Here is a 13,800-nt window from a genome sequence, read left to right as displayed (position 1 = left end):
GTACAAGGGCGAACGCCTGCAGGTATCATCATCATTACCATATATAATGTTAAACAAGGGAGGGCAACCAATCAATGATTAGGGATAAGCCGAACTCCCCCCCTCCCCGGTTCAGTTTGCATCAGAACATGCAAACCATTTGTGTGAACACTGTTAAAGTCTATGGGACACGGAAAAATCAAAAGTTCTAATTTTAAAGGCGTATATGCATTTTTTTGCCATAAAAAGTGTTTGGGGAGTGGTACCATTGAAAAGAACAGTCCCCCCCCCCCCCCCAGTCCATTATCAGTACCTTCAGGTCTGGTATGGTTATTGAGAGAAACTCCACGTCAACATTTAAAAAAAAAGTGGCCTGGGGGCCTCCCAAAATCCACACCAGGCCCTTCAGGTGTCTGTTCATTGTCTGGTTTGGAGGTCTGAGATTTGGGGCTGGGTATTTAGGGATCAAAGAAAATGTCATATTCCCTGCAGGACCTCCTGGCCTCCAACTGTTAACCTTTCCTTACCTCCAGCACCCCAGTGCTGCAAGAAAGTGCCATCTACTGGCTCTACTGTGGCATTGTTAGGGCTGGATATTTTGGGTTGGAGCAAATGTGATATTTTCTGTAGGTCCCTCATGGTCCCCCAACTTTACATATTCCTAACAATTATCATTCATCTATTGCCAGGGCCATCTTTAATATTGATTGGACCCTGGGAAAAAACTTTTCTTGCCCCCCACCCCCCATGCAGTTTTGCTCTCCACCTGCTCTGAGACATACAATAAATAGCAGCTAGACTCAAAATCAGTTTACTGAATCAGATCAGGCAGTAATTGCGATTGTTTGCCAGAGGTAACAGTGTATCATTATCGCTCACTGACTGGTTGTTAGAGGTTACAGTGTATCATTATCGCTCACTGACTGGTTGTTAGAGGTTACAGCACACATTACGGCTCACTGATTAGTTGCTAGAGGTCACAGCACATGATTTCTGCTTGTTGATTGGTTGCTACAGATTACTATGGCTATGACCTCGGGGGGGGGGGGGGGGGGTGCATGATACACATAGGAATGCTGCTGGCGGTTGCTATTTACATATGAATGCCACCGCTATTTGCATATTAATGCCAGTAATTTACATGTAAACACAGGGTCTGCAGGTGAGTCATCTGTATACAACAATAGGGTAGAGCAGGGCGGCATTAGTAGCAGCACTTCACACTGAGATATCAGGACACAGCATAGGACTAAAACCTCAAGGGGCGAGGGAATTTAAAGCAGGATAGTTGGCAAGTATGAGGCAGCTGCTTTGGACCCCACAACAATGACAGGGCCCAGGGCAGCTGCCCCTTTTGCCCTGCCTTAAAAACGGCCCTGCCTATTGCAGAAGCCAAGGGTTGGGGGCTTGATGAGTCTCTGCAATATAAGTGACCCTTCATACAGCACACTTTCCCCTAGAATACTCCTTTCAGGAAACTTCTCTAGATGTGTATTGAGGGACAAAATAGGAAACAATTGTACAGAATCACCATATATAATGTACACCAAGAGCAACCAATCAATGATCTGATCATCACATTATATTGTACAAGTATAAATTAATCCACAGGACTTCCACCATTGTGATCTGATAGAAGAATAAAACACTTATTGGGAAATGGTGACGGGGAAAGGTTTCTGGAAAATATAATAAATAAAAAAGGGAAAAAAAAAAGAAATAAAAACAAAATCTTAAAAAAATGTAACAAAAAAAGTATGTTAAATAGAAATTATTTAATTAAAAAAATATATTTTTTAAATTGTCTGACTTTTTTGTTTATAGTGTAAAAAAAACAAAAAAAAAAACGCAGAGGCGATCAAATACCACCAAAAGGAATCTCTATTTGTGAGAAAAAAAGGACGCCAATTTTATTTATGTACAGCGTCGCACAACTACGCAATTGTCAGTTAAATTAACGTTGTGCCGTATCGCAAACAAATGTCCTGGCAATGAAGGGGGGGGGGGGGTAAAACCTTCTGGAGCTGAAGTGGTTAAGCTTGTGCAAATAATATGATGTCATTATGAATACATTTACATATACTGATCTATATACTGTATGTGTAGGAACATGCGTGTGTGTTGATAAGATGATATCACTTTCACTGGTACAGTATATCTAACAATCATTAGAAATCCATCTGTCCGTCTTTGTGGAGTCCCTTAAATTCTAGACCCAAGCCAGACATGGACCCCGACCTCTGCCCAAAACTGACATTACCCCTCCCCCCTCCTCCACCATTCAGCTGTCCTTCACTGGAACCTACCCCGTCCACTGAAGTTCTGCCATTTAACAGTAGAATGACGAGGGGCCGTGACTTAGTATCCAATTAAGGAGCATTCATCTTCAAATCGATCGTTTCCATTTTGCTGGGATTTCATCATTCACCAATGAGTTGGAGTGAATAGGAAAGGAAAAATTCAGTTATTTTTTTAACAACTTCAGCCCCGGACCATTTTGCTGGCTTAAGACCAGACCACTTTTTGCGATTCGGCACTGCGTCGCTTTAACTGACAATTGCGCGGTCGTGCGACATGGCTCCCAAACAAAATTGACGTCCTTTTTTTCACACAAATAGAGCTTTCTTTTGGTGGTATTTGATCACCTCTGCGGTTTTTATTTTTTGCGTACATTGGCGTGCGCCTATCGGGAAGTGGTTAAGGGAATTATTAGTCTTTAAGTCGTTGTAAACCCTTTACAACCACTTTAACCTACAGATAAGCCTAGATTAAGGTCTAGATTGAGGCTTACCTGTAGGTGCTTGAAATATCTCCCAGACCTGCACGGTCTAGGAGATATTTGCGAATCACCGTATGGCGATTTCTTCCGCGCATACGTCAGAGTTAGAAAGGGCGTGCTGCGCCGTTTCTAACTCGGGTCATTAAAGGCAGCTCCCGCGCATTTGTGTATGAGTGACGTCACACTACTCCGGCTAGTCACAGAGCCGGAGTTTGCGGCCCCCGGAAGGAAGAGGGGTGTAGAATGGACGCTCACTACTAGCGAGGAAGACGAGGACATCACAAGCTTCTCCTGCAGGTAAGTGACACATAATGGGCTACTATGCGATGCGATGCGGTGCGATGCATAGTAGCCCATTATGCTTTACCTTTGCAGGCTAACAAAGAGGAAGTAACACCCATCAGGGTTTACTTCCTCTTTAAAGAGTTTTTGAAAGTTAACCACCTGTCAGTTAGAGCGGCACAGTGCCGAATCGCAAAAATGGCCTGGTCATTAAGGGGGAAAATCTTCCGGGGCTGAAGTGGTTAAAAGGTAACTCAGGAAATAGGAAGAAGGGAGCACCCACAATGCCACATCCGTAATATATCAAGGGAAAACAAAGAATACCTACAGTATATCTATTTGGTGTCTTCTTTGTTTTCCCTTAAAGGGTAACTCCTTTCACCTCTCCTGTTCTTGACCAAAAACAAAAAAAAATACAAATTTGGTGAAATTTTGCCAACAGTCTAATCAATTTAATAACAATCACTGCACTTGCACCTAGCCAAAAAATTAGTTTCTGTGTAAACCTGGACCTAGGATCCAAGGGACAGATATAAAGGTGAGGCAGATGGAGACATCACAGAAAAGTTCTGGGTTCCTCACTCTAAATGTTGTCTCTGTTACATACCTGGTTCTTGGCCGGCTGTGAAGGTCACCACCAATGTGCTGGACAGAATCATCAAGATCACGAGGGGCTTAGACATGGTGGTTCTTTTTCCACAGGTTCAGACCCAGCAGTCTTCCCTTATCTGAGCCACCAGAGATACAATGGCTTCACCTCACTCGTTTATTGTAAAATATATCCTTTTAGAAGGAAGTAGACAATCAGAGGGTCATTTCATGTTGATCACCAAGTTTACAGACACACCTACATTCCACTACCTATCCTTTATTTTCACGTAATCTGAATGTGTTTATTGCCCAACGTGATCCTCTCAGTGCATGAATGTGTCGCCTTCCATCATGTGTTTGGAATCTCTGGTTATCCATTGAAGGTTTAGAGCTGTTTAGTAGGAGTTTATAGATGGTAAATTATCTTCTAGGTGTCATTCTGTGATATGTTTACTGTAGATGGCCGCAATGAGAAGACCGGCTGTGACTTCAATAAAGACAGTGCTGGAAAAAAAACAACATGGTTCTACTTTTTTTTTTTAAGAGGCAGCAAGAAGGTTTGTTCAGCATTCCATGATTACACAATAACATGAAGCCAAGATGAAAAACCTGTTTAGTTGAACCTCTGAACCTCTGAGTTCATCTCAAGACAAAGTATTCAATAGTACATACCGGGGCCACGCCTGTTGTAAATGATGCATTCCCTCCCATTACCGATGTCCCTGGCCTCTTGCTCTTCCTCCATCTTGGCATTTGTAGGAACGGCTGAACATTACAATGCACAATCCCGTAGCAGCCACTTGGGGGGTCATTCATACTTCACGTGTGTTCAGTGTGCCCCCCCCCCCCGTCCTGGAAATTTTGGCCGTATGCAGGGCACACAGCCAAATCTCCTGTTTCCCATAATAACATTTCCGTCTTAATGATATAATACTTTAGCTTACCTTTCAACCCACTCATCCCAATGAACAGACATGACCATCCTTCTTACGTTCTCAGTTCCATCAGCCTGACTCCCTTCACACCAGCCAGCATTGGCCTTTTATTATCACAAAAGCTTTCAGAAGCAGGAAGTGCAGATTCTAGCCAATCACTTCTTACATGGGAAGTGACATCACAGAAAATGACACACATTAAAGGTGAGGGCACTCACAAGAGGAAGTGCACACGCCCCCTTTTAGCCAGCATGCAGCCCAGCCAATACTGTTTTGAAGTAAACAGTATGGAGTGAGCTCATTCTACTGGTTCTTAAAGGCTTGAGACAATCTGCGGGGACATTGCTACTGGTGTTGTCAATATACGGTACGGGTATATTAACAAGGCAGTTACCAATGTCCGCTTATTAAAGCAGATATGTATCCAAAAGGGATACGTAGTCACACAAGAGATAAAATAATATGTTTTCACGTTACGTGGACTTCGCTTCTCTAATGTGCATAGTCATTTGAAGGTAAGAAGCCCAGCGCATTGCGCTTGGTACCTACAAACCAACAAACATCCACAGACACCGAGAACACGTCTCAAATCCCATGAGAAGGTTTTCATAATGACCGTTTTTTACCACTGGTCTTGATTTAACCCAAGTGCGCTCTGCTAGAGCGCTCCTCAATTAAACCAGACACAGGGAGACATATGACAATCTATAAAACACACATCCTAGAATAAAATGTTCACATAAATGTTATACAATCAAATTTCCACAACAACCCCTACTCCCAAACTCAGTAGCAGTTGAAGTCTATTACATGCAAAATGCTGCATTTTGATGGAGAAAAAGTCCCCGCCCCTTTCCAAAAAGCACAAAAATGCATTGATGTGAACGTGTTCCATTGCAACCTGTGTTTAAAAAATTCCCTACATATCTGAAAAATGCATCAAAAAACGCATTAGTGTGAATTGCTACAACATGTATTTGCAAAAACTTCTCCTAAAACAGTTCATATTCAGGTATAATGTTACGTCAAGTAAATTGATACCGAACATGTCACGCTTCATGACTGCCCCCGCTCGTGGAATGGCGACAAACTTTGACCCTTAAAAATCTCCATAGGCGACGTTTAAAAATGTCTACAGGCTACCAGCTTTGAGTTACAGAGTTACAATACCTCACATGTGTAGTTCGAACACCGTTTACGTATGACGGTTTACGCGTGACTTACGTAATGCTTTCGTTTCTGAGCGCGAGCTCGGCGGGACAGGGCGCTTTACATTTTGTCTTGTAATAGAAAAAAAAGCACGACAGGACCTCTTTAATGTGAGATCTGGGGGGGGTCAAAAAGACCTCACATCGACATTGGAGCATTGGATCTGAAAAAATGTAAAAATCAAATTTCTTCATAAATTTAGGCCGATATGTATTCTGCTACATGTTTTTAGTAAAAAAAAAATCCCAAAAAGTGTATATTGACTTGATTTGAGCAAAAGTTATAGCGTCTACAAACTATGGGATATATACTGGAATTTGTACTTATATATATTTATTTTATACTAGTAGGCGGCAATCAGAGACTTATGGCGGGACTGCGATGGATAATCGGACACTGACAATTTTTAAGGACCAATGCCACTAAAGACACTGGCTGGGAAGGGGTTAAACATCAGAGGTGATCAGTTAAATATGTGCCTAGCCAGTGTTTATGTGTGTACATAAGGGATATGCTTTGCAGAGAAACTAAATCTATCACATCTCCAAAGACAGGACAGAGCTTTGCCTTGTTTACATAGGCTGCATGGAGCTCTTCCTTTCTCCTCACCGATCAGTGGGTGCTGGTGGTCATCCATTGTCCGACACCCACTGATCAGCTCCTGCTGTGATTAATCAAGGCACGTCAATGACGCATGCTGACGCCCCCTACCCAGAATCACACATACACACATATTTTATATATATATATATATATATATATATATATATACACACACACACATATATATATATATATATATATATATATATATATATATATATATATATATACATATATATATATTGTGAGGGGGTTCGCTCGGTAGCGGGTGTGTGTGACCCCCTGGATGGGTTCACAACACAAAGTCAGGCACAGCAGACAGCGGTGTAGGTGCAAAAAATAAAAGATCCGGTTTATTTAGGCTACATGCAGTGATACATATAACAGCCAAACAAAATAAAACAAGAAAATAAATCCTGGTCAGCTTGACCTCTAACTACACACGTAGACTCCCTGTCTAACAACTGGGTGCAGCCTTGTGCTGCCCCAGTCCCTTTCTCTATTGTAGGGGTTTGCCACACAGGCGTTAACTCACCGCACAGAACAGATCTCAGACTCCCCAGTCTACACACACAAAACTGGTTCCAGGATGGAGCATCTCCCTATGCATGCTGTTTTTTTTTGTAGAGGTCTTAATGAGCCCACTTACTACAGCTGGGCTCATTAACTCTTCCCCTCTAATTGTAAAAGTCTGCATAAAGCCTGAATCTAGGACACACATATTTCCCATCCTGAATACAACCAGGTGATTTTACCTGCGTGCTGCCACAATATATATATATACATACATATATATATATATATATATATATATATATATATATATATATATATATATATATATATATATATATATATATATATATATATATATATATATATATATATATATATGATTATGCACTGAAATATGATCTGAAAGGTGGAATTAGATTAAATTTTATTTTTTGTTACCAAAAGAAAAGAAAAAAGAAAATCAATACATAAAAGGGAGATGAGTATATTTGACCTATGATGAATAAAAACAGTATCCAATGAATCAATTTTTAGATCTAACAGAGTAATACATTTTATTTAATATAAACGTGCAAACAATAGGATAGAACACAAAATCAAAATAAATCAAATTATACAAACTCGTTGAAAGGTTTCTAAAAAAAAAAAAAAAAAAAAAAAGGTTGTGACTTTGCCTTTCTAAATAAACAAAAATAACATTGAAATGAGTTGTTTCGGTCTCATCCGGTGACCAGTCCTGGGTGGTGACTACAAAGATTGCGTCAAGATGGTCAGAGTCGGGATAAGGAGAGTCCACAATATGTGAGCGCCTGGAAAAGAAATACTTTCATGTTATTTTCCTTTTCTGAGACAACCTGAGTCTACATTGGCCGCCATGCCGGATGAATCTCCATGAAATTGAGTGTGAATATTGAAACACAAGTGATTCCTTCAATGGGCGCACAGAGACAGTATAAAGTCAGATATGTGTCCTTGCTTATAATGAATAATATTATTATAACTAATAATAATAATAAAATTGTATTAGGAAATATATTAAATACTCATTTTTAATTATAAATTAAAATATTAAATTATATATTGAACCCTTCATCATGATCACCACTTATCTCTGGATTTTCACCATTTATTGAAGGGTTAATGGGGTTTCTATGCTGTATATTTTTCATGAGATTATGTGTGATCCATAGTCACAACATCTTGTTTTGTTCAGACATGCCCGACTCTGCAGAAACAGTTTCTTGTGAGTAGTGATGGCCGAACGGTTCGCCCGGCGGTCGTTTCGCGGCGAATTTCCGACTTTCGCCGTCCGCGGGTTCGAACGCCTTTTTCCGTCGTTCGCCCCGGCGGACTTACGTGTTTAATGTATACAAGAACTTTAACCTTTCGTGACACGTTTATCATGTGTTACAGGACAACCAATTGAGACATGACAGCTCATGGACACTTGGACATTCCCCCTAACCTATAAATACACCCGATCCGGTGGCCATTTTACATTCTTTCTTCTGTCACTGTAGGGAAAGGATCCTGTGTGGAGTAGGGACAGAGAAAACGCTAGCTATTTGGTACACAAAAGTTCTTTTCAGGACTGGTATAGGTGTTAGGTCAGCAGCCTGAGTTTCTTTTGTCAGTTTAGATAAAGGGACAGAGCGCTGTATGCTGCTATTTTAGGGACAGCTCAGCCAGATTAGTCTTTCTTCATCATCATCATCATCATCATCATTAGCTGTTACTATCAGGTCCACAAAAGAGCTGTTCCAGCTAATCGTTCCAGCCTACTCTTTTTTGCCAATTTGTATAGGGACAGGCAGGAAGCAGTGTGTCAGGCAGTGAGGATAATTTTAAAGACTTGCTGTTACTATTAGTTCCACAAAGGTTCTTTTCAGGACTGGTATCAGTGGTACGGTAATAGGCTTGTACACGTATAATATTCTTTCTTCCAAATATAGAAAGAATATTATACTTGACTGCTGCCCTTCTGCTGCAGTCTGCTAATCATTCACAACTCACTTGTTCCACAAAGCTCTTTATCAGGACTGGTAACTTGGTCTGTCTAGGGTGCTACGGTACATAGGCTTGGGTGCGGTACAGTCTGCTGTTCTGTAAGGACCGCTATCGGTCCACAATACATAGGGTTGCCGTGCACTACTGCTGACCGCTGCCCTATACTGCAGCAGTCCTTCATTGGTATAGGGACTGACGTACAGTCTGCTAATCACTAACACACAACCTGCTTGGTCCACAAAAGTTCTTATAAGGACTGGTAACTTGGTATAGGGTGCTACGGTACATAGGCCTGAGTGCGTTACAGTCTGCTGTTCTGTAAGGACCGCTATCGGTCCACAATACATAGGGTTGCCGTGCACTACTGCTGACCGCTGCCCTATACTGCAGCAGTCCTTCAGCGGTATAGGGACTGACGCACAGTCTGCTAAACACTAACACACAACCTGCTTGGTCCACAAAAGTTTTTATAAGGACTGGTAACTTGGTATAGGGTGCTACGGTACATAGGCCTGAGTGCAGTACAGTCTGCTGTTCTGTAAGGACCGCTATCGGTCCACAATACATAGGGTTGCCGTGCACTACTGCTGACCGCTGCCCTATACTGCAGCAGTCCTTCATTGGTATAGGGACTGACGTACAGTCTGCTAATCACTAACACACAACCTGCTTGGTCCACAAAAGTTCTTATAAGGACTGGTAACTTGGTATAGGGTGCTACGGTACATAGGCCTGAGTGCGTTACAGTCTGCTGTTCTGTAAGGACCGCTATCGGTCCACAATACATAGGGTTGCCGTGCACTACTGCTGACCGCTGCCCTATACTGCAGCAGTCCTTCATTGGTATAGGGACTGACGTACAGTCTGCTAATCACTAACACACAACCTGCTTGTTCCACAAAAGTTCTTATAAGGACTGGTAACTTGGTATAGGGTGCTACGGTACATAGGCCTGAGTGCGTTACAGTCTGCTGTTCTGTAAGGACCGCTATCGGTCCACAATACATAGGGTTGCCGTGCACTACTGCTGACCGCTGCCCTATACTGCAGCAGTCCTTCATTGGTATAGGGACTGACGTACAGTCTGCTAATCACTAACACACAACCTGCTTGGTCCACAAAAGTTCTTATAAGGACTGGTAACTTGGTATAGGGTGCTACGGTACATAGGCCTGAGTGCGTTACAGTCTGCTGTTCTGTAAGGACCGCTATCGGTCCACAATACATAGGGTTGCCGTGCACTACTGCTGACCGCTGCCCTATACTGCAGCAGTCCTTCAGCGGTATAGGGACTGACGCACAGTCTGCTAAACACTAACACACAACCTGCTTGGTCCACAAAAGTTTTTATAAGGACTGGTAACTTGGTATAGGGTGCTACGGTACATAGGCCTGAGTGCGTTACAGTCTGCTGTTCTGTAAGGACCGCTATCGGTCCACAATACATAGGGTTGCCGTGCACTACTGCTGACCGCTGCCCTATACTGCAGCAGTCCTTCATTGGTATAGGGACTGACGTACAGTCTGCTAATCACTAACACACAACCTGCTTGGTCCACAAAAGTTCTTATAAGGACTGGTAACTTGGTATAGGGTGCTACGGTACATAGGCCTGAGTGCAGTACAGTCTGCTGTTCTGTAAGGACCGCTATCGGTCCACAATACATAGGGTTGCCGTGCACTACTGCTGACCGCTGCCCTATACTGCAGCAGTCCTTCAGCGGTATAGGGACTGACGCACAGTCTGCTAAACACTAACACACAACCTGCTTGGTCCACAAAAGTTTTTATAAGGACTGGTAACTTGGTATAGGGTGCTACGGTACATAGGCCTGAGTGCAGTACAGTCTGCTGTTCTGTAAGGACCGCTATCGGTCCACAATACATAGGGTTGCCGTGCACTACTGCTGACCGCTGCCCTATACTGCAGCAGTCCTTCATTGGTATAGGGACTGACGTACAGTCTGCTAATCACTAACACACAACCTGCTTGTTCCACAAAAGTTCTTATAAGGACTGGTAACTTGGTATAGGGTGCTACGGTACATAGGCTTGAGTGCGGTACAGTCTGCTGTTCTGTAAGGACCGCTATCGGTCCACAATAGATAGGGTTGACGTGCACCACTGCTGACCGCTGCCCTATACTGCAGCAGTCCTTCAGCGGTATAGGGACTGACGCACAGTCTGCTAAACACTAACACACAACCTGCTTGGTCCACAAAAGTTTTTATAAGGACTGGTAACTTGGTATAGGGTGCTACGGTACATAGGCCTGAGTGCGTTACAGTCTGCTGTTCTGTAAGGACCGCTATCGGTCCACAATACATAGGGTTGCCGTGCACTACTGCTGACCGCTGCCCTATACTGCAGCAGTCCTTCATTGGTATAGGGACTGACGTACAGTCTGCTAATCACTAACACACAACCTGCTTGGTCCACAAAAGTTCTTATAAGGACTGGTAACTTGGTATAGGGTGCTACGGTACATAGGCCTGAGTGCGTTACAGTCTGCTGTTCTGTAAGGACCGCTATCGGTCCACAATACATAGGGTTGCCGTGCACTACTGCTGACCGCTGCCCTATACTGCAGCAGTCCTTCAGCGGTATAGGGACTGACGCACAGTCTGCTAAACACTAACACACAACCTGCTTGGTCCACAAAAGTTCTTATAAGGACTGGTAACTTGGTATAGGGTGCTACGGTACATAGGCTTGAGTGCGGTACAGTCTGCTGTTCTGTAAGGACCGCTATCGGTCCACAATAGATAGGGTTGACGTGCACCACTGCTGACCGCTGCCCTATACTGCAGCAGTCCTTCAGCGGTATAGGGACTGACGTACAGTCTGCTAAACACTAATACACAACCTGCTTGGTCCACAAAAGTTCTTATAAGGACTGGTAACTTGGTATAGGGTGCTACGGTACATAGGCTTGAGTGCGGTACAGTCTGCTGTTCTGTAAGGACCGCTATAGGTCCACAATAGATAGGGTTGACGTGCACCACTGCTGACCGCTCACCTATACTGCAGCAGTCCTTCAGCGGTATAGGGACTAAGAGTTTTGTCACAGGGTCATTTAAAAAATGACATGCAGAGGAAGAGGCAGGCCCTTCCGCAGGGGTGGTAGGGGTAGGGCAGGAGCAACAGGCTTGAGCCAAAGTGGGAAGTTGCAGAAGGTGCGTTCAATTACTTTAAAGGATGCACCAGACTTGGTTGAGTGGCTCGCTCAGCCTTACTCTTCTGCACCCTCCTCATCCTCTCGATCTGCACCCTCTTCTTCACTCTCTGCTATGTGCACCCCCAAAGACACTACCACCAACAACACGACCACCACCACCACCACCACATACCTTCCGCTTGAGTCACTGGAATTATTTTCCGATCCATATCAAGAGGACATTTCTGATGCGCAGCCACTCTTGGTATTGGATCAGGAAGAGGAGGTAGCAACAAGCGCTACTCAGCAGTCTGACGCCAGTACCCAGATCAGCCCAAGGAGGAGGTTGGTCCCCGGTGTTGCTGCCTACTCTACTTATAGCGGTGGGGAAGGTGACGTTGATGATGACGTGTCTAGTGATGTCACGTGGGTGCCCACAAGAGAGGAAGAGGAGGGGAGTTCAGAGGGAGATATGGACCAGCAGATAGGGAGGAGAAGCAGCAATGACTTACATTGCACAGCAGGGACAAAGCAGACTGCAAATGTATCAGGAGCGAGTCATCGACCATGTACGGTCACATCTGGCGCTCCCAGGACACCGGCACATGGCTCCGCAGTGTGGGCTTTTTTTAACGTGTCCGCTGCTGACAATAGCGTTGCCATCTGCAATCTTTGCAGTCAACGCGTTAGTCGCGGTAAGCCCAATACTCACCTAGGGACGACCGCCTTAAGAAGGCACATGAGCAGCCATCACCGAGCCCAGTGGGAGCAACGGAACACACAAAGCCACACTGCAGGCTCTCACCGTCCAGCCTCGTCTTCTACTTCTCCTTCTCCTCTCTCCTCACAATTGTCCTCCACTCCACCTTCCATCACGCCAAGCTCACATTTTTCTGCAAAAAGGCAGGCTTCCGTGGGCCTAATGTTTGAGCGTAAAAAAATGATGACGCCGGATAACCCTCTTGCCCAACGGTTGGCGGCTGGCTTGTCAGAACTCATAGCCCGCCAACTACTGCCATATAAACTGGTGGACTCGGAGGCCTTTCGCAAATTTGTGGCCATTGGAACACCACAATGGAAGGTCCCAGGAAGGAAGTATTTCTCAGAGAAGGGCATCCCAGAGCTATATGGCCATGTTCAGCGGCAAGTGAATGTATCTCTGGCACACAGTGTCGGTGCCAAGATACATCTGACCACAGACACGTGGTCTAGCAAACACGGGCAGGGAAGGTATATCAGTTTTACTGCCCACTGGGTGAACCTTCTGACGGCCGTCAAGCATGTAACCCGTGGCACCCGTGTAGATTTGGTTTTACCGCCACGGATTGCATGCAGGCCTGACTCTTCTTCTCCTCCTCCTACTCCATCCTCCTCCCTCTCCTCCTCAGCTGCCTCCTCCTTTTCCGCTGCTAGCGTCTCTTCCACTGCACCGCCCAAGCTCCCCAGAACCTATTCCACATGCCAGGTGAGACGTTGCCATGCCGTGCTGCGTCTGTTGTGCCTGGAAGCAAAGAGCCACACTGGCCCGGCACTCCTTTCAGCTTTGCGTTCACAGGCAGATGAGTGGCTAACACCGCTCAATTTGACAGTTGGTAAAGTGGTGTGTGACAACGGTGCCAATCTGCTTAGCGCATTGAAACAGGGCAAAATCACGCACGTGCCGTGCATGGCACACGTCTTAAACTTGGTCGTGCAGCGATTCCTTGTCAAATACCCTGGGGTCCAGGACATCTTGCGGCAGG

The 13,800-nt window shown here is 44.4% G+C and overlaps 2 protein-coding genes across 3 annotated transcripts in view; both read right to left on the bottom strand.

The window, feature by feature from the left end:
• Positions 1-4,068, bottom strand: part of LOC144000340 (pancreatic secretory granule membrane major glycoprotein GP2-like) — a 55,172-nt gene extending 51,104 nt beyond the window's left edge. The window contains exon 1 of the mRNA XM_077494132.1: positions 3,648-4,068. Coding sequence (XP_077350258.1) covers positions 3,648-3,723 — 76 coding nt within the window. The 5' untranslated portion in view covers positions 3,724-4,068. The remainder of the gene's footprint in view (positions 1-3,647) is intronic.
• A 3,233-nt stretch (positions 4,069-7,301) lies between these two features.
• LOC144000334 (uromodulin-like) overlaps positions 7,302-13,800 on the bottom strand; it is a 205,319-nt gene continuing 198,820 nt past the window's right edge. For both annotated transcript variants that reach the window (XM_077494080.1, XM_077494078.1), the window contains one exon: positions 7,302-7,703. In XM_077494080.1, the coding sequence (XP_077350206.1) occupies positions 7,642-7,703 (62 nt within the window). In that variant the 3' untranslated portion in view covers positions 7,302-7,641. The remainder of the gene's footprint in view (positions 7,704-13,800) is intronic.

This window comes from Lithobates pipiens, unplaced genomic scaffold (genome assembly GCF_037356315.1).
Source record: "Lithobates pipiens isolate NorthernLeopardFrog02 unplaced genomic scaffold, aLitPip1_a1.2 Scaffold_22, whole genome shotgun sequence".
NCBI classification, from domain to species: Eukaryota; Metazoa; Chordata; class Amphibia; order Anura; family Ranidae; genus Lithobates; species Lithobates pipiens.
The sequence above is the reverse complement of the archived record's forward strand: the minus strand, read 5'-3'. Positions and strand labels throughout refer to the sequence as shown.